This window comes from Rhinolophus sinicus, linkage group LG06, assembly GCF_036562045.2.
Source record: "Rhinolophus sinicus isolate RSC01 linkage group LG06, ASM3656204v1, whole genome shotgun sequence".
In the NCBI taxonomy this organism is placed as follows: Eukaryota; Metazoa; Chordata; class Mammalia; order Chiroptera; family Rhinolophidae; genus Rhinolophus; species Rhinolophus sinicus.
In genome coordinates, this window is record NC_133756.1 from 135904955 (window position 1) to 135931704 (window position 26750).

At 35.2% G+C, this 26750-nt stretch overlaps 1 protein-coding gene across 9 annotated transcripts in view; it reads left to right on the top strand.

The window, feature by feature from the left end:
- Window positions 1–26750, top strand: part of GAS2 (growth arrest specific 2) — a 133266-nt gene that overhangs the window by 16531 nt on the left and 89985 nt on the right. For all 9 annotated transcript variants that reach the window (XM_019742609.2, XM_019742614.2, XM_019742608.2 and 6 more), the window contains exon 3: window positions 2839–2960. In XM_019742609.2, the coding sequence (XP_019598168.1) occupies window positions 2839–2960 (122 nt within the window). The remainder of the gene's footprint in view (window positions 1–2838; window positions 2961–26750) is intronic.

A 26750-nucleotide genomic window follows, 5' to 3' on the forward strand; every position in this document is an offset into this window, starting at 1 on the left:
ATAAGGGTAAAAATATCTTTTTGTAAATTAACATTTAATAAAATACATTTTTCTTTTTATAATTTACAAGTTCTTTTAAATATTATAATCATCTTGTCACTTAACATTATGAATAGAATCTTTAAATTACCATGGAGTTTGATGACATAAGAATACCTAAAGACCTTTTCAAATGTAGAAAATCTCAACATATAAAGGAGTCATTCAACAATTGAAACTTTACCTTCTATACCTTGAAACTTAATTGGTAATTTTTGAAAATATTTCTAATATTTATTTTTCATGTTTGTTTGCAAAATAACTTTCTTATTGTCAGAAAATGCAGGCCAAGATGGTGAATGCATGATACAAATTCTGTTGTGCTGGCTTTTTGTATCTTGAGACTATTATTTTCATTCTTGAATTAAATTGAGCTGCATACAATTTTGAAATAATAGTAGTTTTGAATAGGCTATGTCTGTGGTGAGTACTTAGAGCTACTGATGTTTTGCCACCTGCAGAAGTCATTATCCTAACTGGGGGCTAAAATGTGAACTATCCAGTAGGGAAAAAAGAACTTTAACAACAAAAAAAAGTAGTTCTCTTTCCTTTTTTACCTTCCCTTCCCAGCGAAACTGAAAAAAGAATCATTTCAGACAGATGCTTACTAAAACCCAAATATATTAGATATTGTAAGTTTAACTTTCAGCCAGTGGTTTATCTGTTGTTCCAGTTTGGTTATATTTATTTGTTTTAAGTGTTTATGGAATTGAGCTGCATGTATTTTTGAGATAAAAGTTAATCCTATGAGAGGTTCAGTATAAAACCTTAAAATATCTCCTTTTATTTTACTGTAAGTTAACCACTTAAACATAGTACTCAACATTTTCTCCAAGTTTTCCAGTACTTTATTTCTTCTTTTGTTAATTCACGTGCTCACCAAACACATTTACTAGGTGCCTGCTCTGTGCATTATATTATGCTTGCCTCCGTAGGAACACACACAGGTATATACCTCAAGAGGTTTATAGTGTCTTGAGGAAGACAAGAACTTTCATGTTACTAGCTATACAAGAAGTTTGATAATGCCCTTGTGAGTGATACCCATGAGTGGGACCATATAGAAAAGGGATCAGTGTGCACTGGGAGAATCTCTTCCTGGATTTCTGATCAAAGGACTGCGGGAACTTGGCTAGACAGATAGAAGGTAGGAGGACATTGCAGGCAGGGGCCATGCCAGAACAACCACATGACTGTAGAAACTGGAAGGTCTGCTAATGGAACTGTGAAAGCAGGGTGTAGACCAAGGAGCCAGGGTATAAGGACGTTAGATTAGAAAGATGTATGAGAGGATATGGGGAGCTCTTTGGATGTTGGCTTAAAGTAGATATATTTCACCTTTAAGGTAGAGAAGATTAGGAACTATGCAATAAAAATGAAAAGTGACCAGTGAGGATGATGTTTAGCAATAATAATTTTAGCAATGAGTGTGATATGTATTGGACAGAGAAGTTGAAGATACAGGGAGTAGCCATTGCTCCTATTGCTAGAGGTTTAGGTATCAGATCATAAATTTTTTAAATTAAGATTATGGTGCCAGAAATAGTAGGAAGTATGAATCTTCGGGACATGTGCATAATAATTTATAGGAAATTAAGGCAGGGAAATAAAATATTCTGAAACTTAGAGAATTACAGAAAAGGAGAGAGCTGTGGGAGAAATGAGTTTTGGGGAAATGAGTTATTTAGTGGTTTCACAGGGCTAAAAAAATAGTGGTTTTATAGGGCTAGGGGAATGGAGCAGTCAGGAGTGACAGTTAAAGGGTATAGGGTTTCTTTTGGGGGTGATAAAAATGTTCTAATGTTGATTGTAGTGATGATTGCATAACTCTGAATACAACATACTAAAAACCATTGAATTATACACTTTAAATGGGTGAATTGTAAAGTATGTGAATTATATCACAATACAGCTATTACAAAATAAAAGAGAAAAAGAAAATATGCTTTGGGAGCAAATAAGAAAGAAGAAAAAATAACCTTTAAGCAGTTAAATGTCAGGGATGAACAATTGTGAATTATGTTCCTAAGAGCAGTAGCTGAAGCTGTGAGTGGTTGTGAAGAGAAAAAGGCAGAGATCTGAACCTGGTAATTCCTCAGTTCAAGGATTGCGGCAGGAAGGGGAATGGTTAGAGAGACAGTGTTTTCTTACAAGGAGAGCTTAGCAATTGCATTAATTTTATCTGTATTCTCTTAATCAGGAAAACAAATTCAGTGGAATTTAGAGATGTGGCTTTATGCAGTGGCCATGCTATGAAGTTTGCCAATGGTGGTTGATTTTTTTTATATACTATGGTTCTCTTTCAAATTAATGAAGAGAGCTATGGCGTTCTTATTAGCAAAGACTATGTATAACACAAAATACAAGTGCTGCTTTCTGCCCTTGTCTTGCAGGCCAAAGTAATTGAAAGGGCCGCTTAGGATGAGAACTGAACAAACCTCAGAGGCCAAACTGTACAGTCATTGGTAAAGCTAGTTCTTTGAGTTTCATGGATGGCTTGGTTGCCAAATGGTGGGACTCTTTCACCTAAAATAGCATTTTGCCAATTTTAATGTGAAATACAACTTTTATGCAGTTGAAACTGTATTCTAAATATATAAAATACTGAGATTCTTGTGACCAAAGGGAAGCATAAAATTCCAAAGAAACCATTCTTTTCGGTGAGTTCTTATCCGAGACACATAACTCAGCTGGAGTAGAAATTTTGATGATAAAAACTGTGTCAAATAGGTTCACATGAATGTCACATTTGTGTTGGGGAATGATTATGCTTTCATAATGCTTCTTTTGTTATTGCAGGGAAGGAGATTACGGCAGAAACGTTTATGGAGAAATTGGATAATGGTGCCTTGCTCTGTCAACTTGCAGAAACTGTTCAGGAGAAATTCAAAGAGAGCATGGATGCTAATAAGCCCACAAAGGTAAAATATCCCAAGACAAATAACTATTAGGAGGTGGATTACATTTGTAGTTGCTCATGAATTGATTTTAATTCGAGGATTTTGTTGAGAATGGATGCATTAATGTCTCTACTAACAACAAAACACAGAGTGCTTTTTAAATTAGGTGACATGTTATTTCTCTAATTACATAATCCTTTAGGTAAGTCTAATTAAATAAAGCTTATAGAAATTGATGGTATTAAGTACTGTATATAAACTGTGTATAAACTGCTGGAATCTGATGAACTGATAAAAAATAAAAATTTAGCAGAGAAAAACTTATGTCATCAGGCAGTGAACACAGTCTAGCCAAGAAGGATTTTCTGAATAGGTCTTTGTTTTCAAATAGATCATTATGGCAGAATATTGGAACAAAATATCTAAAGTGCATAGTTTTTTGTTTTAAATGAGTAGTATCATTGAATTAAGTAACTTTGGACAAGTTATTTTCTTTCCAACAGCTCACATTTCTTTTTTGTACATTAGTTCTAATATTCTTTTCTGGTTATTATAAACGCATAATAAAAGTGTGATGTTTGATGTATTTTGAAGGAGAGAAGATAGATGATACTTCTAAAATTTTAGTAGAGAAGGAAAAGAGGTAAGAAAAAATAAGGTTAAAATAATGTTGAAGTCAGCTTAAAGTAAAAATAAACACCAAAACAACTGTTCAACTTTCTGCAACACTGGCGAAAAAGAGTAAAACTGATTATTTATGTACAGTTTCTTTATGACCATTGAACTAAAATCCAAACAAAAAAAATCAAGCTCCCTAAAATACTGTATTTCTTTTTTTTTTACTGAACTGTACTTAGTTTGGAAATAGTATTTTATATCATTCTGTAAAGTACTATATAACATACAAAACCCTGCCATTTTTTACTTTTTATTTTTAAAGCAGCTCTGTGAAAGTATTAATTAATGTAGTGGCTCCCAAATTTGGCTGCACTTTGGAATCAGATAAGTATCTTTAACAAATACTGAGACTTGGCTCCCATGCCTGAATATTCTGATGTAACCCCTACGGGGAGCAGCTTGGGGACTGGGATGTCCGAAAAGCTCTACAGGTGGTTCTGGTGTCCAGCAAAGTTTGGGATCCACTGCCTTCATTTTTTTCTGCCTTCACTGGTTAAATGCAGACTAAGTGATTTGTGCAAGATCGGCCAGCTAGTGAGTAACTGAACAAGGAGTTGACATCCTCTTTCCAAGTCTGGTGCTCTCTCGTTTTAGTTCACTATGGGTAACATAGATGTGAGGAGATTGTTTGTGAAAATGCTTTGGTCAAATTTAATGTGGAAACCAATTATTCTTCTGCTGTGGTTTACATTGTAATGTAACTGGCCTTGACTTTAGCTTACAGATGAGGACACATAATGCCTACTAGGAAGACAGTTTGTATAGACAGTTCACTGTGAAATAATAAACGGGGGGGAAAAGTGTTGTGTCCAGACTCTTCTGAGAACATTATGTTAATATTGCTTACATCCTGAAACCTCTATTTGTGTTGCTTATTGTGGAGGAAAGAGAGCCCATTGCCTCAATGTTAAAATCTCTTGAATCCTTCATAGTAGCAAAGAATAAACAAATCTAAGGCTAGTGTATAGTTTTCTGATTTTGTTTTGTAAGCTTTTGCCTTTGAAAACAGAAGCTAAGTTCCCCAAATAGAATTGTAATTATAAGAGCTCCTAAAGCATTAGTCTACAGTTTGAAAGTTTTGAAGTTGACCATTTTTTACTAGGGTTCTAGTTTTGTTATTTGTTAACTGGACGTGTCTGAACCTCAGTGTCCTTATCTGTAAAATAGGATTAATAATTATATAACATGCACTATATATAATATATAATACAACTTCTAGAAAGCATTGCACAAAAAAGGCTCTAGATAAATATTATCTCCCTTCCCTATGTGAAAGAGTTAGAAATCCTGATGAGAATTTTAGATTAATTAGAAGAAAAAAAGAAATGCTTTGTAAATGTTCATGACATGATAGCTAATATATGCAAATATGTGTACATTTGGCCCAAATCTCCATGGTCAGAATAGTTATGCATCAGGATTTTGCTACCTGTTTTTTTGAAACATTTCAAATTATATAATTTTTATAATAGAACTATAAAATGTAAAAAGAAACAAAGTAAATTTTCCTTTCAAAGGGCATAAACCTGAAGCAAGGTTTTATTAAACTTGAAATATTTCCTTGACTCTAAGCCATTTGTTTAGTGGAATACAAAGCTCAATTTTATTCTGATTATGATAAATATATTTTGGTATAAAAACTCAACTGTGATAATTGAACAAGTGTGGGTTTAAAAATGCCCATTACGACCTCAGTTTCAGTGCTCAAAAAGAAAATCAAATTACATCTGAGTTAAGAAGTTGACACAATTACTCTTGACTGAATTGCCTTATGTGTCCTTGGCAGAATTTATATATTTCACAACTTCCAATGATATTCAGCTTAAATCAAAATAGCATGTGCCTTGCTGTATGAAAATGCAAAGAAGAGCAGTTTCTCTTTTTTGCATTTTATGAGAAATTTTACAAAAGATGAGACGCCAAATGATTAATATCTTTGTAGCTATAATTGTTTGTAAATATGATTTTGTCAAGATTCATGGTTTTTAATCCATCTTTTCTATAAATAGAAGTAGATGTTATATGAGATTTTACGGTATTTTATTATTAAATCTAAATTTATACAAGAACAGGGTCATTAAAACTGAGGTACTTAGGTTTACAATGAATATTTCCCATGTAAAAAAAAAGGAGGATTTCAAACTGGGTATAAGTAACCTGGAGGTTATAATCGTGTGTGTGTGTGTGTGTGTGTGTGTGTATTTTCCATTTTGGTATTTTGAAATTTAGGGACAATAATGGTGAAGATAGATGAGTTGGTCAATACTTTGTCTGAATTAGTGAAACTATGTTTTGTTTAGAGAGATGTTAAAATAGATTTTTTAAAAAATTAACAGCAAACTTGATCCCATATAAGTTCATGTCACATGAAGCCCTTTGTAATTTTCTTCTAGCAGCTTAAATATCACGTTCTCATTCTCATAGCAATATTTTTACTTTTCCTGATTGATAGTTAATTTGGAGATTTTACAGCTGTGTAAACACATTTGAGAGAGTAAGTTATGCTTGGTATGTGTGAAGTATGTCTGTTAAGAATGATTTAAGCACACTATTTGGAAGCACAGTTAATAAATATGTGAGACTGATTACATATTTAATATTTTAGTTATAAATTCATGACTCTTATATCCTTTTCTGGCTAGATAAAATACCCTGAGTGAAAATAAATTATACCCTACGATTTTTTTTTCTTTCCAGGCATCAATAGATAAATAAAAAACAAATGACCTGTCTGTTTGTTAGCTATAAGTAGTTAGTCTTAGCCTTTGAATTTTCTCACTCTGCATGAAAGCAATGCAAAGATTTCACAGAATTAGGTAGTAATTGGGCAGAAGCATTTAAGATTAGTGTGCAGCAATTTAATTTTCACTACTTTTATTTGAATTAATAGACATACTATAATATGATCAACTTTCTATAACTATAAATGTTAATATTCCTGGAGCTGAGGACCTTTGAAGACAAAAATCTAGACAAAACTTATCTTTCTAATATCCTATTGGGGTGAGAAAACCAAAACAAGTCCAAGGGTAAGTTTTATGCCTTCTGTCCCTTAATATTCTGACTCAAAGTTGACATCTCCAATCAAGACAGAATAATTGTTACACTGATGTATGAACTTTCACTTCCTGATCCAGATAGAGTCCAACTGTATGAATACCTTCTTATTGTATATTTACTCTGTTCTTTTTGCACCAGTCATGATTTGTTGATTTGTACGCAAGATCCTCTCAACCACCAGGCATCAACATGGTACAAGATATTAAAAATGTTCAACCTCTTTTTTTCTCCCAACATTCCTTTCTATTTGTCTCATTTATCTTGAGAGTCTCTACCCCAGACATCAGAGGTTCCCTGGGATCAGAGCTTCCTCTGACTTCAAAAAGTCCTGGGTAGTTAGATCAGGTTTGAAGCTCATAAAGAGAAAAAAAAAAAAAAGTTCTGTGACCTAGTAGAATGCTTCATTATGTTCTAAGGAAGGAACTAAACATTCACCATCTAAATGGAGAATCCAGTTCTTGTTTTGCAGAAAGAACATCCTAGTTAGATAGAATGCCCGTAGTACATTTGCCCATCAAGAATACCTAGTTCTCTGAGCTGTAAGATAACAATACCTCAGGATGTTGTACCATCCAAGAATTAAATTAAAGACATAAGGATTAGAGTTTTTCCCTTCAAAAATCAATAGATTGTTTTGTTTACAGAACATCTTATCAAGTTGAATTCAGAGAACTCCAGAAATTTGTGTTTATTGCTGACATCTCTGACAGAACAGAAAGTATGGTAGAGGTGATAAAAGGTGTTTCTTGAAGAGAACGTGTCAGCTGCAGTTAATTTAGAGTTATCCATATCTAGCTACACAACTAAAATCATTGTATATTCCTTGAAATTCATGGTTTTGAGATGTAAATGCAATGCTAGAACTAAACCAACAGAATGAATCATAATGAGTTGGAAGGAAATAGGTGTAATGATGTGGAGATCAAAGTTTTTTGATGGATTATTTTGCTGCCTGGGACTAAGGGGAAAGGAAAAAAAAAATAGTGGTAAAGTCCAATTCCTCAGGCTTTAAAATGCATCAATATAAATATCTTCAAGTTTTAAATATATTAAAGTAAATTATTTCCCACTATAACATTAAATTCCCTTGTTACCATTTGTGTCAGTCCCTGACCACCTGGCAAATGTTTTATCTCTGCATTAAGGATAATGAAATATCATGCTTAATGTTTTTCTCATCGAGAGTGTTTCTATTCCATACCATCTTACAGGGATAGGCCTTGATAGGACTTCAGTGCCATAGTAGTAACTGTTTGTGTATCATGTATAATGATATGAAAAGGAGCTTGACGTGTGTTTTTTTCCCTACCCTTTGTCAACTAGTCATAAGGGACTTGATGTGACCTATACATAAAGGCTGAAAAAAAAAAAAGCAGCAGTGTGAAAAGTAGGCACAGTAGGGAGTGCGTGATGTGCTTATTGAATTTACCTGGTTATTCAGGCCTCATTTAATTAATCCCATTTGTGACACTTCTACTGGATAACAGAGTATTGCTGGGCACATCCAAAAATATTGGCAAATTGAACAACTAGCACTAAGTTCATGATAAACAGTTCAAGTTTGATGATCACTGTTATCCTAAGATGGAGAGTCAGCCTATGTCAGACAACAATAGCAAGCTAGGAACATTTGCATGGCGTCCTTTCCAAAGATGGCCATGTCCCTCCATAACCCCCTCTACTGGACCCAGAAACTTCATTTAGTTGGCAAAGACTCCATCCTAGATTCTCATGGAATTTATCATCTACCCTCTGGAATGCATGTAGTGTATGAAACTATCTAGTTTGTCTACTGTTCCTGCTCTTCAAAATCAAATCAGCGAAATATTCAGATACAGAAGGGTTTGATGTCTTGTGTGATATTGAAATGTCCATAGTCCTTGAAGGTTACGTCGGAGCAGGAGCTGATGTGCAAGATAGTAAAAGAGTTTTGTGATTTTTGTCAAGTGTATGCAAACTGCTTCTCAAGTTTTCTATCTATCAGAATTAAGAAAATTGCATTTCCAGACCATTAGATGCATGCCAAGTACCAGGATGTTTACTAATATACTTCAGCCAAAAGACCAAATCTGGAACAGCAACTCTGACTGAAGCTGTCACTTCATTATAATTTTCCTGCTGTTCTCCACATCCCGTCCATCTTTTATATTGGCTTAAATTGAGTGAAGATGTGCTAGAAATCACTTCCTTTGAAATGTTTGGATCGTTGCTAGTAGCATGAATTTATGATGTTTTCAAAGTTGTAATATTTTACTTGGTCCTTCTACCAAATAAAAATTTGTTCCATATGTCAAGGAATAAAAATTCTGACAATTGCCGAGAATATCCATGGCAATTATGCATTCAGGAAAAAATATAAAAATAACCTCTCATGTGTTCAAGGCACACTATAGTGTGAGGTGGACTTCGGTCAAAAATCCATCTATTACCTGATCTCCACAAGGCATTTCTCTTTCACTAATGCATAGTAAACAGGTCAGTTCTTTTTGCAGATTAGAAGGAAACTGTGCAATAAAGACCTGAGATCATTACTCCTTTCATTTAGTAGGTTCTAGGTCTATGAATTGATTTTAGTCTGGGCATTGGATAATCAGAAAGATGCTCTCATTGTGTTGTTGCTGTTTTTATTACAGAAGTAAAAAACTGAGGGAGTTGCCTTTCAGTTTACATCTAAAGGCCTCATGAGAAATAAACCACAGTCAGATCTCCTGTGGGACAGGTCGTTCTAGCAGATTTGATTAGCCTACTTTGTGTTCTGCCAACAATCTCCATCTTGCCTCTGGAAGTTAAGAAGTGCCACAAGGTGTTCCTGCCACCCTGGAATCGCCATTCTTTTTAAAATGAGAGAGCTTCTGTCACCAGCATTCTCATTCTGGAGAGAAAAGTCACATTAAAAAAATCTGGAACTTTCTCCACCAACCTGTTCTTCACATCTTAGTGAAAAACAGAGCCTCTTTGGGCCCCACTGAGTGGCATAGTCAAAAATAGGCTTAGGTGAAGTGTACATTATAAATTGCATGCAGCATGTCTCCTCCAAGTTTTGAATTCCTTTATATTATACCAAATGATTTCTAGCCTTTTAATGCCATTTAATGTGGGCTAGCACTGCATGTATGTTTGTGGTGACAAATCTAGCAGACTTTGACAGGATCATCTGTGGCTATCCATGCTAGCACACGGAATTCTAGTTAGTGCATTTAGAGTAAATCAATTCTGCCAAATCTAAAATTACATTCTGTTCTCCTCAGACTAGCACCCTCAAATTTTATTACATAAATAGAGGGAAAACTCTGCCATAATACACTTAGTGGCACTCAAGTGTTTGAATGTATGTCGAGACTCTGTAACTAGTAGGCCAGGAATTTTTGTGTTGGCCACAAGTCTTACTGTGAGGAGGATCTACAGCCATCCTGGTCTAGGCTGCAGTATTTTGATACCTGGTGGAAGTTGTCAGCTCTGGCTATGGCTACCTGAGATTTTAAAGACAGACCATGGTTCCAGGAATGTCCAGATTAAGTGATACTCTTTTCTTAGCCTAGTCCAGGAGAATACCAGGGGTGGGGGGATTTCCACCATGTACCTTCCCTACTTCCTGAGAAGGCATGCTTGCTGTTTCATCTTCCATTTTATCCTTTCTCTTCATGTCTGTGTCCCTCCTCTAAGATAATAATTTTAGCTCTTTCCCATTTGAAAACGGGAACTGGTCAGGGGACTGCAATTAAGCAAGGGTCAGGAGCCCATACCAAAGGCAAATTAAATTATTTGAATTCCTTATATTACAGTTATTCTGTGGAAAATCTTCCATATCCAAAAGCTCACATATGAAAGAAACTTGATAGATTTCTCCAAAATTGACAACAAAACTTTTGTAAATTTCAAAATTTATGGTGTTTACCTACAATGAGTTGTGAAGCGGAAAGATACTTTTTTGAAATATTAAAAACTTTTGTTCTGATTAATCATGCTAAAAGAAAAATTGGGTAGGCTTTCCTTCTCCCTATGAAAATGTTTCTAAATCATTGTTTATGAAGCGGCAATCAAAAAGCATGAAGATAAAACCTATCGGGAAAAATAAGGTTCTTTCAGGCAGTTAATAAAAAATATCATGTTGTTTTTCTGTGCTTTGCAATAGTTCTAGTGTTTACCATCTTTTAAAAGGTATTGATTTGTTGTGCTTCTTTTTCTAAAAACACTTGATTTCTTATATAATTTTACATTCATAATCCTGTATTCTTTTTCATAAAAACGATCCCCAAATAGTATAAGCAGAAAACCCCACAGAACAAGTTTATTCTCCAACTCTAGCATATTCCCATGGACTGCAAGTTTTCCACTCCATAGTTTTGTTCCAATATCAGCCTCAACACCAATTCCAAACATCCCATATTTTTTGAAAGTCTGATGCCTGAACTTTACTCTCTGGTACGAAAATAAGAAACAAAGGCCTTGGAGGACCTAGGATTTATACCATTTCCAAAGATTGTAAAGCATAGCTACATGGGCAATCGCTTCAGAGTGCCATTGTTAGAAACAATCCTTTAGAACATTATTTAGAGAGTGAAGCTAAACAGAAGTAGCTAATAGTATGGACTCAGCAGCTGGACTTCTGGGTTTAAATTCTGACTCACCATTTATTAGCTTGGGAAAATTACTTAACTTCTCTGTGCCTTAATTTCTTCATTTGTAACATGTAGATAGTAATAATACCTACCTCATCAAATTGTTATAAAGACTAAATAAATATACATAAGCACTGAGTAGTGCCCAGTATATGCGGGTGCTCATTAATACAGAGGGCGCCAAAAAAATGTATATACATTTTAGGAGAGGAAAAAAAACTGTATTAAAATTGTAATACTCAATATATACAGGTAACAAAAGATGAGTACAAGTCATGTGTATACATTTTTTTGGCACCCTCGGGATTAAGCTATTAAATTTGTTTTATCATTCCTCTCAAGATTCAAATTTTAGCTGGAGAGAATCTTATTTGTGTGGTTAACAGCCAACTCTCTGAGCAGATCATGGGTTTACTTTGATTGATACTAGCTCAGAGTGAATAAAACGAAAGAGGGATTATTTCCCAAAGGAAGGGAAAAGGGATCCTGGTAGAGTAGAGATGGTTTTTATGATTGCCTCCATATTTATGGTTTTCTCGTCTGTCAGAGCACCTGTACCATTTGGTTATACTTAGTTGATTGCTTTATCCCTTTACTAGACTATAAGATACTTGAGGACGTGGTTTGTTTATTCATATCTAGGTCTATGCTAATATCTGGCATATAGGGATTCAGTAGAATGTTTTTGGATGAATAAATGAATGAATGGCCCAATGTAGATATGTTGTTATCAGTGGGTTTTAGCAATCCTTGGTTTTTGATTCTGAAGACTTTTATTCTCATCACGTTTGAAATTCTTACCTCTGCTAGTTTTACTTGGCTCAAAAGTTGTTGATGTTCAAAATCATAAAGGACCAAAATTGACTTTTAAGTAATGGAGAAGACAGCACTGGAGAATGTTCGGGTGGTTCAGGGGAAGAAAAAGGATCTGAGGACATCAAAGTGCTGACAAGAGATTGGCTGACATAATAGACCCTGGAGTTCTAAACTCGTTAGGAAGAGAATTCTGGAGGAGGTTGATCATTTAGTTCATTATAGATGTTATTATAGTCATATGATGTGTTATTATTTCAGTTAAGAACATTATTGAAAGGTAAACATAATGGCAAAAATGAGCATATTAACATCCAAATGTTCTATTTAACTTGAGAATTATTTTTCAAGGCCTGTTTATAGTGTTTGCCATGGTCCTAATGAAATAAGAATCAGATGAGTGATAACTGTGGTTTCATGAATTTGCTCACCATTGAGAATTAGGAAAAAGAATAATTGTAGGGCCTTTCATGTAGTAGGTTCCCAGGAGACATTTTTGATCTGAAATGAGGTATTGTTACAGTTATTAAGAGTTGTATCTTTCAATTACTAAAGGAGCCATAAAAATGAATCACCATGAGTTTTTTTGTTGTTTCCTTTTTAGTTTGTTTTTGTTTTGTTTTGTTTTTTTGCATTTTTTTTCTCAATAACTGCCTCTTTTGTCCATAAAACAGTATTGAGTGAAATGAGAATATGAGAACCATTGTTTCTTCTCAGAGCTCCTAATTAACTATCTACCAAAACACTACTTAACAACCAAGGTAAAAATACACTGTAAAACTGCAGGAGGGAATCAGAGAATCCAGTGCTTAGGAACAATGAGTAATGTTGCTATTTGCTTTCCAAAAAATGTGTTGTTTGATTAACCAGTGGATAGCTCCAAAAGAAAATAAAACTGATCATGGACTATAGCAAATTCATCATTTTATCAACCTTTGTTTAATAATATAGAATATTATGAACTACAAATTTTTTATGATAACTGAGTCCTATTTATATGTGTTATTTTAAAATTTGATGGATGATGGATGAGGATATGTTAGGAACAAGAGATGATGTTGTTTTTACTGTGATGTTTATGTATGTATGTGTTGGTGGGGACAAAGGAAGTAACAAAGATATACGAAGTCTTCTCAAGAAATTTATTCTCTTTGGGGGAGAAATATGATGTATGTAGTAATACATAGATTTTGAAATGAAGCTTACAAAGTGATTTGAAAAAAAGTTAATTTCAAAAAGTCACAGATTAAATAAGAGAAAGGGACTATTTTACTGTGTGGCTGACTTTAGAATAGAACTTAAAACATACAGTAGTATACACTGAAAAGTTTTCATACATGTAGTTTTATTAAAATTTTATTTTGAATGTGTTTAATCTACTTCCCTAATCAAAAGGTACATCAATTAAAAACTTATACCTATGCTATAAAGTATAATGGCTGTACTCACATTGCAGTGCCCAATGTGTTTATATTTGGGCCTATTGCAATGATTTTTAAGTGGCCTTCAGTACATTAATTTGACCATTTCTACTAGTCATACATTATTACATCATTTAATCTTAACTTTTTATTGTAATAAAGTCAAAATATAAATTACTCTCATCTGGTTGTCCTGAACGAATCATAGAGGAATTGGTACTCTCCCTCTTATTATATAACTCTCAATGATAAAAAGTAAAAAAACAAAACAAAAAACAGCCCAAACAGAGATGCCCGATAGTGCTGTAGGTAGAATATTTTATTCTAGCATATTGTTTTATCAATTTGATAATCATAACATTTGGAACATTAAACTAGAAAAAAATCAGACTGTCTCTAGATTTTATTTATTTTTAAAATTTTTACCTATGTGCTTTTCTTAATCCGTAGATAAAAGATTGTCTAGGCCTTAATTTTACTTTGATGGGTGGAGAGAAAGCCCGTGTCTAAGAAAGTGGGCTGAGGTTCTTTGGGAAAATTATTTAAAAGAGTATGAAGTTTGTTGAGTTATCTGTAGATGAAATTAGAAGTTGAACTTCATTATGGCTTTACATACTTACAATTATTTGGATAAGTGTATAGGTCCTAACCCAGTGGAAAATAGCCATGTGCAAACCTTGGAATTAACCTTTGTGGCAAGCACTCATATGTTAGACACAGCTTTCTTTATGTGTTTTTGAAGCAATGAAATGACTCAGAATTATTTCAGAATTCCTCCTCAAATTACAGGAAAGTGAAATATAATCTACTGTTACAGGTTTGGCTACTTTTTTATCTGTTGTTAAGTAGATGCCAACCTTTCTACATGCCCAAGAACAAGTCGTTATTTTCCAAAATTCTAATGTCATTTGGAATTTGCTTCTGATCAGCTCTTTGAGCTGAGAGGTGAAAGAGACCAGTTCTAGCCCTAGTCAATGCTCTGCTAAGAATCCCCACATTCCAGAGCAACAGGGAGAGAAAGAGAAATACCAGGTGGCAGCATTTAACCTAGAAATTTGCCAAGTTTCAGAGGCTGCAAGTTTATGTGAATCTGCTGATAAAGGACCCTCCTTTAAAAACTGTTCAGAAGTTTTTTCAAAAGCTCAAACTGTGGGCTAGTGTTTGGTAAAGTAAATAACGGTTACATTAAAGGCATATGAAGCATAAGACTAAAATTAAAACATGTTGAATTGAAATTCCAGAAAGCATGACAAATAATTAAAACAAATTCTGGAATAGAACAGGAGGTACGCACGCACACACAGACCCACACATTTTTCTTCTACAGAATTTCACAGTACCAGCAGTACGTTGCCCCTGAGCATAAGAGGAAACCTGATCGAATTTTTCCATGACGACATCATCTCTTCCACTTAGAGGCATACATCCTGCATTTAACTGCATGCAGGCACTTGGGCAAGACAAGGCTGTAAAAGGAGTGTAACTGGGGAACTGTTTTCATGATATTTGATAGCACTAATTGTGGTCACTGCTGTTTCAAAGTACTGTGGCTATAGTAGAATATTATGTCATGAACAGTCACTCTCAGCATATGGAAAATAGAAAATTAATTATTTCGAAATGAGCGGTTACTACAATGCTTTGAGAAATTCAGGTTACTTAAATCAATAATGAATATGAACGCCATTTCTTAAAGGAGCACAGATTTTATAATGAGCCTTTTTCAAGGGCCTGAACATTAGGGGAAACGAGTTCCTTTTTAATTTACATGTCAGAGGATTGCTAGGTGATTTAAAATGTAAGTACTCACCATATTTATGTGTGTGTGGTCCAAGGTATGTAGGGCTGGTACATTACAGTGTAATGGCAAAATGTTTTTTAGATGAGGTAATTGAGTTTACGGTATAAAGAACTCTTCAACTCTATCTTAAGCTTTTAGAGGCTGACTACATGAATACCTTCTATTGTTGCACTTAAGCAGTTTGAAAATGCATTACATCTCATGCATGAAGCTGTCTAGTGTGTGTTTTGTGTTTATACTACTTTGCTAGTCACGTCTAATTTCACACCAGCTTAGGCTGCTTGTCTAATGGATGACTTGCTGGCATCACTGCTCCATATAAGAAATAAACAATGTAGCAATTTATATATCTTAAAGCCAAAATTAAAAAAAAACCCAAAAAACCTTAGGTCAATCAAAAATCGTTAAAAAGTAATTAAACCTTTGAAGTAAAAAGGAAGAAATGAATCTTAAAAGGGGAGCGAACCAACTAAATTCTGAATAAATTCAGGAAATCTCTTGAAAGTCTATTTTGTGGTAGATGTTATGAAGGGTGTGAAGCCAAATAAGTCATAGACTCTTCCTTCTAGATCAAGAATACTTGTTTTTATACCATACCTTCTTTAGCAACTGGATGAAGCCCGTGGACTGCAAATACAAAATAAAGGGAATCAATTATATTGAAATACAGTTATTACGATATTAAGAGTAAATAATAAAGTTACAAATTGAAAATGCAATATATCTGCTTTTTAAATTTATTTTAATTTTTTTCTGTTATGGTTGACATTATTATATTAGTTTCAGGTGTACAGCATAATGGCTAGACATTTATATAATATATGCTGGGATTCTCCCCAATTACTCTAGTACTCACCTGGCACTATACATCATTGTTGCAACATTATTGACTATATACTGTATGCTGTACTTTACATCCCCATGACTATTTTGTAACTACCAATTTGTATTTCTTAATCCCTATACTTTTGTCACCCAGCTCCCCAGCCCTCCTCCCTTCTGGCAACCATCAGTTTGCTCTCTGTATCTGTGAATCTGTTTCTGTTTTGTTTGTTTCTTTTGTTCTTTAGACTCCACATATAAGCGAGATCATATGGTATTTGTCTTTCTCAGTCTGACATTTCACTTAGCGTAATGTTCTCTAGGTCCATCATGTTGTTGCAAATGGTAAGATTTCATTCATTTTTTTGGCTGAGTAATATTCCACTATTTATACGATGTACCACAATTTCTTTATCCAGTCATCTACTGACAGACACTTGGGTTGCAACCATATCTTGGCTATTGTGAATAATGCTGCAAGAAACACAGGGGTGCATATATCTTTTTTGAATTAATGTTTGGATTTCTTCAGATAAATACCCAAGAATGGATATGCTGAGTCCTAAGGTAGTTCTATTTTTAATATTTTGAAGAACCTCCAAACCGTTTTCCATAGTGGTTGTACCAAATTGCAATCCCATTAACAGTGCACAAGTGTTCCCTTTTCTCCACATCCTCATCAACACTTGTTGTTTGTTGATTTATTGATGATGGCCATTCTGACAGGTATGAAGTGATGTCATAGTGGTTTTTATTTACATTTTTCTGATAACTAGTGACGTTTAGCATCTTTTCATATATCTATTGGCCATCTGTATGTCGTATTTGGAGAATTGTCTGTTCCGGTCCTTTGCCCATATTTTAATTGGATTGTTTGTCTTTTGGTCTTGAGTTATATAAGTTCTTTACTAATTTTGGATAGTCACCCCTTATCAGATATATCATTGGCAAATATTTTCTCCCATTAAGTAGGCTATCTTTTCATTTTGTTGGTTTTCTTTGCTGTGCGAAAAACTGAGTGTAATATTGTCCCTTTTGTTTATTTTTTTCTTTTGGTTCCCTTGCCCAAGGAGAAAAATCAGAAAAAAACAAAAAGTTTGCTAAGAACAATGTCAAAGAGTTTATTGGCTATGTTTTCTTCTTTGGGTTTTATGGTTTCTGATTTTACATTTAAGTTTAATCCATTTTGAGTTTATTCTTGTATATGGTATAAGAAGGTGGTACAGTTTCATTTTTTGCATGTATCTGTCCAGTTTTCCCAACACCATTTATTGAATAGACTGTCTTTATCCCACTGTATGTTCTTGCCTCCTTCGTTATAGATTAAATGACTATATAGGCATGGGTTTATTTTCTAGGCTCTCTGCTCTTCCATTGATCTATGTGTCTGTTTTTATGCCAGTACCATGATGTTTTGATTACTATAGACTTGTAATATAGTTTGATATCAGGTAGTGTGATACCTCCAATTTTCTTCTTCTTTCTCAAGGTTACTGTGGCTGTTTTTTAAGATTATTTGTTTGAGTTCCATGAAAAATGCCATTGATATTTTGATATAGATTGCATTGAATCTATAGATTGCTTTGGGTAGTATGGACATTTTAATGATGTTAATTATTTTTATCCATGAGCATGGTACATGCTTCCATTTATTTGTATCTTCTTCAGTTTCTTTCTTCAGTGTCTTAGAGCTTTCTGAATACAAGTCTTTTACCTCCTTGGTTAAATTTATTACTAAGTATTGTACTATTATTATTATTTTGATGCAATTATAAATGGGATCCTTAATTTCTTTTTCTGAAAGTTCATTGTTGGTGTATAAAAATGCAACCAATTTCTGAATGTTAATTTTGTATCCTGCTATGTTACTGAATTCATTTATCGGTTCTAATAGTTTTCTGGTGGAATCTTTTGGACTGTCTCTATAGATGTAGTCTCATGTCATCTGCAAATAATGATGGTTTTATTTCTTCCTTTCCAATTTGGATGCCTTTTATTTCTTTTTCTTTTCTGATTGCTGTGGCTAGGATTTGCAATACTATGTTGAATAAAAGTGGCAAAAGTGGGCATCCTTGTCTTTTTCCTGATCTTAAGGAGAATGCTGTTAGCTTTTTCCCATTGAATATGATGTTAGCTGTGGGTTTGTTATATATGACCTTTGTTATGTACGATATGTTTCCTCTATTCCCACTATGCTGAGAATTTTTATCATAAATGGATGCTGGATTTTGTCAAATATATTTTTCTATATCTATTGATATGATCATATGATTTCTATCTTTCGTTTGTTTGTGGTGTGTCACGTTAATTGATTTCTGGATGTTGAACCAACCTTGCATCCCAGGAATAAATCCCACTTGGTGTGTGATCTTTTTAGTATATTACTGAATTCGGGTTGCTAATATTGTGTTGAGGATTTTTGCATCTATGTTCATCAAGATATTGGCCTATAATTTTCTTCTGTTGTAATGTCTTTGTCTGATTTTAGAATCAGGGTAATGGTGGCCTTGTAAAATGAGGTTGGGATTTTCCCTTCTCTTGAAAGTTTTGGAATAGTTTGAAGACAGGTTTTAATTCTTCTTTGAATGTTTTGTAAAATTCACTTGTGAAGCCATCTGGTTCAAAACTTTTGTTTGTTGGGAGTTTTTTGATTACTGATTTTATTTCTTGTTGATAATAATTGGTTGGTTCAGATTTTCTTTTTCTTCTTTATCAAGTCTTAGAAGATTGTCCCATGTTTCCCTGAAAATAAGACCTACCCTGACAATCAACTCTAATGTGTCTTTTGGAGCAAAAAATTAATATAAGACCCGGTATTATATTATGTTATGTTATGTTATATTATGTTATATTATATACCTCGTCTTATAGTAAAATATAACCAGGTCTTATATTAATTTTTGCTTCAAAAGACTCATTAGAGCTGATTGTCCAGCTAGGTCTTATTTTTAAACATGGAATGTTTCTAGCAATTTACCCATTTCTTTCAGATTATCCAATTAGGTAGCATATAATTGTTCATAATATATTCCCACAATCTTTTGTATTTCTGTGGTGTCTGTTGTTACTTCTTCTTTTTCATTTTTTATTTAATTTATTTGGATTCTCTCTCTTTTATTGTTGATGAGTCTTAAAGGTTTATCCATTTTATCTTTTCGAAAAACCAGCTCTTGGTTTCATACATCTCTTGGTTTTTTTGTTTGTTTGTTTGTTTGTTTGTTTTGTGTGTGTGTGTGTGTGTTTTAGATTCTATTTCATTTATTTCTGCACTGATCTTTATTGTTTTCTTCCTTCAGCTAACTTTTGGCTTTGTTTGCTAGTCTTTTTCTAATTCATTTAAGTGTAAGGTTAGATTGTTTATTTGAGATTTTTCTCGTTTCTTGAGATAGGATTGAGATAGGTATTTGAGAATTGCTACAAATTCCTTCCTAGGACTGTTTTCTCTGTGTTCCACATATTTTGGGTTGTTGTGTTTTCATTTTCATTTGTCTCCAGGTATTTTTTTTATTTCTTCTTTGACCTCATTGTTGACCCACTCATTATTTAGTAGCATGCTATTTAGCCTCCATGTATTTGTGTATTTTTCAGTTTTTTCCTTGTAATTGATTGCAAGTTTCATACGATTGTGGTCAGAGAAGATGCTTCATATGATTTCAATCTTCTTAAATTTATTGAGACTTATTTTGTGGCCTAACTTATGGTCTGTCTTGGAAAATGTTCTATGTGTTTTGAAAAGAATGCATATTCTATTGCTTTGAGGTAAAATGCTCTAAAATATCAATTAAATGTATCTGTTTTAGTGTGTCATTTAAGGCTGATATTTCCTTGTTGATTTTCTGTCTGGAAGATCTCTCCATTGGTGTCAATGGGGTGTAAAGTCCTCTACTATGATTGTATTACTTTCAATCTCCCCTTTTTCTGTCAGCCAATATTTGCTTTATATATTTAGGTACTCCTACACTGGGTGTATAAATGTTTAAAAGGACTTTATCCTCTTGTTGGATCGATCCCTTTATCATTATGTAATGTCCCTCTTTGTCTTTTATTATAGTGTTTGTTTTAAAATCTATTTTCTCTAATATAACTATTGCTACCCCAGCTTTTTGTTTGTTTCCACTTATATGAAATATCTTTTTCCATCTCTTTACTTTCAGTCTATATGTGTCTTTTGATCTAAAGTGGGTCTCTTGTAGATAGCATATATATGGGTCATGTTTTCTTATCTATTTAGCTCTCCTATGCCTTTTGATTAGAGCATTTAATCCATTTGCATTCAAAGTGGTTCTTGATAGCTACATAGTTATTGGTATTTTATTATTCCTCTTTATGTTCTTTTATTACCACCCCTTCTTCTTCTTAAAGAAGTCACTTTAACATTCGTAATAATACTGGTTTGGTTGTGACAAATTCCTTTAGCTTTTTCTTGTCCAGGAAGCTATTTATTGCTCCTTCAGTTTTTAAATCATCACCTTGCTGGGTAGAGTAGTCTTAGTTGTAGTTCCTTGCTTTTCATCACTTTGAATATTTAGTGCCAATTCCTTGCCTGCAAAGTTTCTGTTGACAAATCAGCTGACAATCTAATGGGAGCTCCCTTTGAAGTAACTGGTTGCCTTTCCCTTGCTGCATTTATGAGTCTCTCTTTGTCTTTAACTTGCCATTTTAATTATTATGTGTCTTGGTGTCGGCCTGTTTGGGTTCATCTTGTTTGTGACGCTCTGCACTTCCTGTGTTTATATGTCTATTTCCTTTGCCAGGTTAGGAAAGGTTTCAGTCATTATTTCTTTAAATAGGTTCTCGATCCCTTGCTTTCTCTCTTCTCCTTCTGGTGCCCATATGATGCAAATGTTGTTATGCTTGACATTATCCCAGAGGTCTTTTAAACTAGTCTCATAGTTTTGGACCTTTCTTTCTTTCTTTCTTTCTTTCTTCCTTCCTTCCTTCCTTCCTTCCTTCCTTCCTTCCTTCCTTCCTTTTTTTGCTGTTCTCATTTGGTGTTTGGGTGTTTTGTGCTACCCTGTCTTCCAAATCTCTGATTTGATCCTCTGCTTCATCTAGTCTGCTTGTAATTCCTTCTAGTGCATTCCTCATTTCAATTATTGTATTCACTTCTGACTGGTTGACTGGTTCCTTTTCATGGTTTCTATGCCCTTTTTTATACTTGGTATCTCTGTTGAAGTTCTCATTAAGTTTCTTGAGCATCCTTATAAGTATTGTTTTGAACTCTATCTGGTAGATTGATTGCCTCCATTTCATTTAGTTATTTTTCTGGATTTTTCTCCTGTTCTTTCATTTGAGACATATTTCTTTGTTTCATCATTTTAGCTACCTCTCTGTGTTTGTTTCTATGTATTAGGTAGATCTGCTACATCTCCCAGCCTTGGCCAGGTGGCTTTATGTAATAAGGGGGGCTGTGGCACAGTCTCCCTAGTCACCTGCAGCAGGTGCCCCAAAACTGTCTCTTGTGTGGGTTGCATGTGCCCTCCTATTATAGTTGAGCCTTGGTTACTATTGACACATCAGTGGGTGGGATTGACTCGCAGGCTGACTGGCTGTGCAGTTTGGCCACATCCACACTTATAGGTTGCTGTGTGGGGGACTTAGCCCACAGAGCGGGATTCACCCCAGTGGGCTCTGGTGCTTGCTGAGACTGCCCTTTGGGTGTACCACTTGTGGGTCTAATTGGGTGATGCTCTGCTGTGGTTTGAAGCCCTCCTCCAGGCATGTTGATTCTGAGACCTCTTGGGAGGGTCTCTGATGAAGGCACTGGTCAGCCACTGCCTGTGACTGATTGGGTACTACCTGGTAGGAGTTGCAAAGTGATGTGCAGTTGGTCGCTGCCTATGCTAGAACTGGAGACATGTAGGAGAGGCCACTTGGGGAACCGAGGATAGCTGCCACCAGTATCAGACCTAGGGTAGCTTCTCTAAAGGCCCAAGGCCTGAGGCCTGCTGCTGTGTGCCAGCTCCAATAAGGCTCAGCCACTGATAGAGTGTGATATGGGAATTGGATGAGATGGAGTCTCAGGGAATCACCAGAGTGGAATGAGTGGTGTTCACCAGGTTAATGTAGATTCTGGTTTGATGCCAGTACTGAGCCTGGAGCTACTCAGCAAAAGTCTTGGAGCATACTTAGGCCAGTCACCACCCTCCTGGGGCCCATAGACCCCAGATAGTTGTTCAAGAAAGAGTGCAGCATGGGCGGGGCTGGCTGCTGGCTGAGAAAGTCCCTCTGGTGTTGTGCAAGTTGGGTGAGGCAGGGTTTCAGGAAGTCACCAGGGTGAGGGAGGCCAATGCAGATTCAGATTTGGCCTGTGGGGGAGGGCTCAACATAGGAAAGTTGGCGCTATCCTGCGACCTGTTCAGGAGAAGGACTCTACACAGGGAAAATGGCAACTATCCCTCTAGTCCTCACTCTGCAGCCTCATAACTCAATCTCTCCCTGTATGTCTCTGATGCCTCCTGAGCTGCAGTCTCTCTGCCAGAGCCCAGGGTGAGGGCATGTGAGAAAGCCCTTTAAGAGGGCCTCTGTGTTTACTGCAGCCTTTTTTCTCACCTGGATGGTCAGAATCCCTACTGTATTTCACAGCCAAATGTTGTGGGGGCTCCTCTTCCTGACACTGGTACTTTGGTCTGGGGAACTCAGTGTGGGGCTGAGGTCCCTTGCTCCTCTGGAGGGACCTCCGTGGCTGAGAATGCCATCCTGATTCTCAACTTCCACATGCAGGTGTGGGACTGGCCCGTTCTGTAGCTAAACCCTTCCTACTAGTTGCTTCTTTATATCATTAGTTATAAAGCTTCTGCTCAGCTAGACTTGATATGGTTCTCCAGGTTGTTTGTTCTTTAATTTAGTTTTAATTCCAGTGTGGGCACAGGAGGAGGCAAGCACAGCATCTGTCTGCTCCACCATTTTGGATCCCTGTCTGCTCCAAATGCAACCAGTTCAGCTGTATATATATTGTTTTTAAAATTAAGCTGGCATATGTTCTAAAAATATTGTCATTTTCAGGTACAGGAGAAAGTAATCTCAATATTTCCAGATCTCTGCAACATTTATACTGTATAATAAAAACACTTGTAATTTCTTTTGGTGAGAAAGCTGTTGTAGTTTGATTACATTCATAATCAAATAATAATAAAATTCAGTGAGAGGAGAGTAAAAAGAAAAATCACATTTTTCAAGTTCATGGTCCTCCCAGATCCAGCAAGAACTCTTGTTTTAGATGATCACAACCTAGTGAGGAATATTGTCATAAACATACAAAACTCAGAGTATACAGGCTTTAAACAAACTATAGTGGGATTATAAAGAGATTAATCTTTATATTTTCACTTACATAATAAATGTGTGTGTAAATATGTATATATAAGTAGATGTATCAATTATATATATTGTAAACTATAAATGAGGATCCAAACCATATTTTGTTCCTTATCATCATATTTGCTATATTTAAATATTGTTTAAAGATCGAATGTAGATATCTGATCTTTTTTCTCAGACTTAATGAATGCCATGTGATGTGATAATAAACCAACTTATTAAGTACATTTAAACATTTACTAAGTGCTTATTCTGTGTTAGTCACAGTAAACTATTAACATGGATCAAACCATCAAATAATTTAAAACTTAAATCAAATCATGTCACTTCTTATCTCACAGTTCTCCAATGGCACCTTGACTTATTTTGAGTAAAAACCGAAATCTTCATGATTGCCTATAAGGTCCCAGGTACCTATCTAATCTCATTTCCTACTACTTTCCTGTGACTACACTTTGCTACAGCCATACTGGTTTCCTTGCTGTTCCCTGAACCCAACAAATAGGTCCTACCCACCACAGGGCCTTTGCAATTGCTTTTCTATTTCATTTGAGCATTCTTTCAGATATGTGTATGACTTGCCCCTCATTCCCTTCAGGTCTCCATTCAAATGTCATCTTTTGGCTGATGCCTTCCCTGATCATATGATATAAAATATCTTACAAAGGTGCTCTTCTAGAATTTTCAACTGGTAGACATTTATTGAGTGCTAACTGTGTTCGAGATGCTGATAAATAAAAAGAAGAATAAAACATTACTGTCTCCGCTCAAAGGACTTATAGTCTATTTAAGTAAATAAAATAGGAACGTATAAAAATACAGAAATCAATGATAAGTGGTCAATAAATGATACATACGAGTAGTTCTCAGACTTTGTAATCACCATAACATATATTGATGTCATTCAATCAATTTTTCAACACATATTCACTGAACACCTAAAATATGTCGGTCAAGGTACCTTGTAGAGTAGAAGGGAGGGACGAATACATTAAGCTAATAGTTAAGCAAACAGTGAATTTCAGCTATGTTGTGTATAAGTGTGGGAGACTTTAAGCTCATGAGTGGCTTTAAAAGGATGACCTAACCTATGCCTGCAGAAAGGATTTCTACATTATTCTAAAGCAGGAGTGGGAATTAGCCAGACAGAGGAGGGAACCCAGCATGTTCCAAATATGTGAAAACCCCCAAATGTGGAAGTGCCTGCTGAACTTGAGGAACTAAAGGAAAGTGAGTGTGACTGGATACTCGTACATAATCCTAGAGCTTCAAGAGATGAGACCACAACTAAGTCTTGTTGGATGTTGGCATCTATTTTAAGAACAATGTTATGCCATTTAGGTGTTTTAAGCAGGAACGTGATACAATCTTTTAAAAAGATGACACTAGCAGTGTGGTGAATAGATTGGAAGGGTGGGTGAAAATAGAACTAAGGACCCCACTTAAGAAACTATTGCCCAGGTCAGGTGAGAGATAATCGCCATTTAGATTAGGATGGTAGCAGTGATACTAAAAAGAAGTATATGTTTTGAAATATATTGCGACTTAGCAGCGTAGGGGTAGGAAAATTTTCCCTTCTTTACTTCTAGGTTCCTTAGCTGGTCTAATCATTAAATTGACATATGGCAAATTGACAGGAGAAAAAAAATTAATTTCATACATATGGGAGCCCCATAAAAATATGTCTCAAAGAAGAGATCAGACAGGAGGCTTTTATACCTTTTAGACAAAGAAACAATAAATTTATGAAAAATTTACAAAACAAAGGGGTAGTAAATTGGTGAGGAAGTAACAAGGTTTGTTTATATGGCCATCTTGGCCCTAAATTTCCTGGTGTTAAGGATGCCTTCTACCCTCCTGATACAGAAAAGGAGCATGTCACATGGGAGGTTTATCTCCTGCTTTCAGGGAGACAAAGGAGGGTCAGAGTGTCCTTCTTGTACTGGCTGTTTCTCAAGTACCTTTAATTCAAACATAATCAATATGTCCAAGTGGCGCATTTTGGGGTGGCATATTCTGTTCCCCTTCAGTGGACTTGGCAGGATTTGGTGATCAACTGGATAGAAATGGTAAGGGGTATATTTGTCCAGGGTTTCATATGAGAAGATATGGATGGATGGTGATGCTTTATTTTGCAATTGGAAAGGCAGGGGTAGAGTAGGATTGGGGAAAGATCACGGATTCCTATGCACATGTGCAATATACCCCATGGGTACCCAAGGCTTATGAACCCCATAGGCTCCTTGTCCCATTGCTCCTTTCATTATTGCTCAAGATAAATATAAGCAAATGAGTAAGGGAACGTCCTAGAGATATCCTTGAATATGCCTTAACTGAGATAATCTACAAAAGATATTTAACTGTAAACTGTTAGATTAATAATTTTTTTCTGTCACAAGCATCTGTAGACTTAAATCTTAGCCAATTGAAACACACTGTTGTGTATTGACATCTGCTGATATAGACAGTAGGGGTTTTGGAAACAAGTCATTTTGTTACACTGCTTGGGGAAGTTTGCATGGAAGCAGTGGAATTTGAAAGCAAATGCAATATAAATTCATAGTTAATGAGCCAAATATTGAAGTTGGAAAAATACACGCATACTCTAGGGATAGTGAATAGCCCAACGTGGTTGATGTGTAGAGTTTATGTGGAGAGCTCAGGCACATGGACTTATGAATTTGATGATCCTCATAGCTGCAAAGCTGAAACATTTGTCTTGTTTTGTAGACAGTGAGCTCTAAACTGAGCTCATTAAATTTAAGATTAATATGATGATGATATATACAGATTGGGTTGGAGAGATCTGAGGCTGAAGATAGAAGGAACATTTTGTGAAGTTTTCTGCATTTCTTTAGTCATAACATATTAAAGGATTTAGAGCAAGGGTGTCAAAGCTATATTGGAAAGTGCAGGATAATTGAAGATATACCGGGGGTGCCAAAAAAAAGTATACAAGTGGACACTCTGGTCAACATTGGTCAAGCAGTAGTTCTGCATAATCAGAAGTTTCTGGATGCTGATGGTAACCACTGTTAGCACCTGTTGTAAGTGCAGAAGTCAAACGTGACTTGTATTCATCTTTTGTTAATAGTATATATTGAATATTACAATTTTAATACAGTTTTCCTTTCTTAAAATATGTATACTTTTTTTGGCACCCTCTGTGTAATGACATGATAAATATCCTGGATGACAGGATATCTAAATGAAAATGAGGGATATTTTTGTGATTGTGCCTATGTGTGTGAGTGTTTATTAAAATCCTCAAGAATTT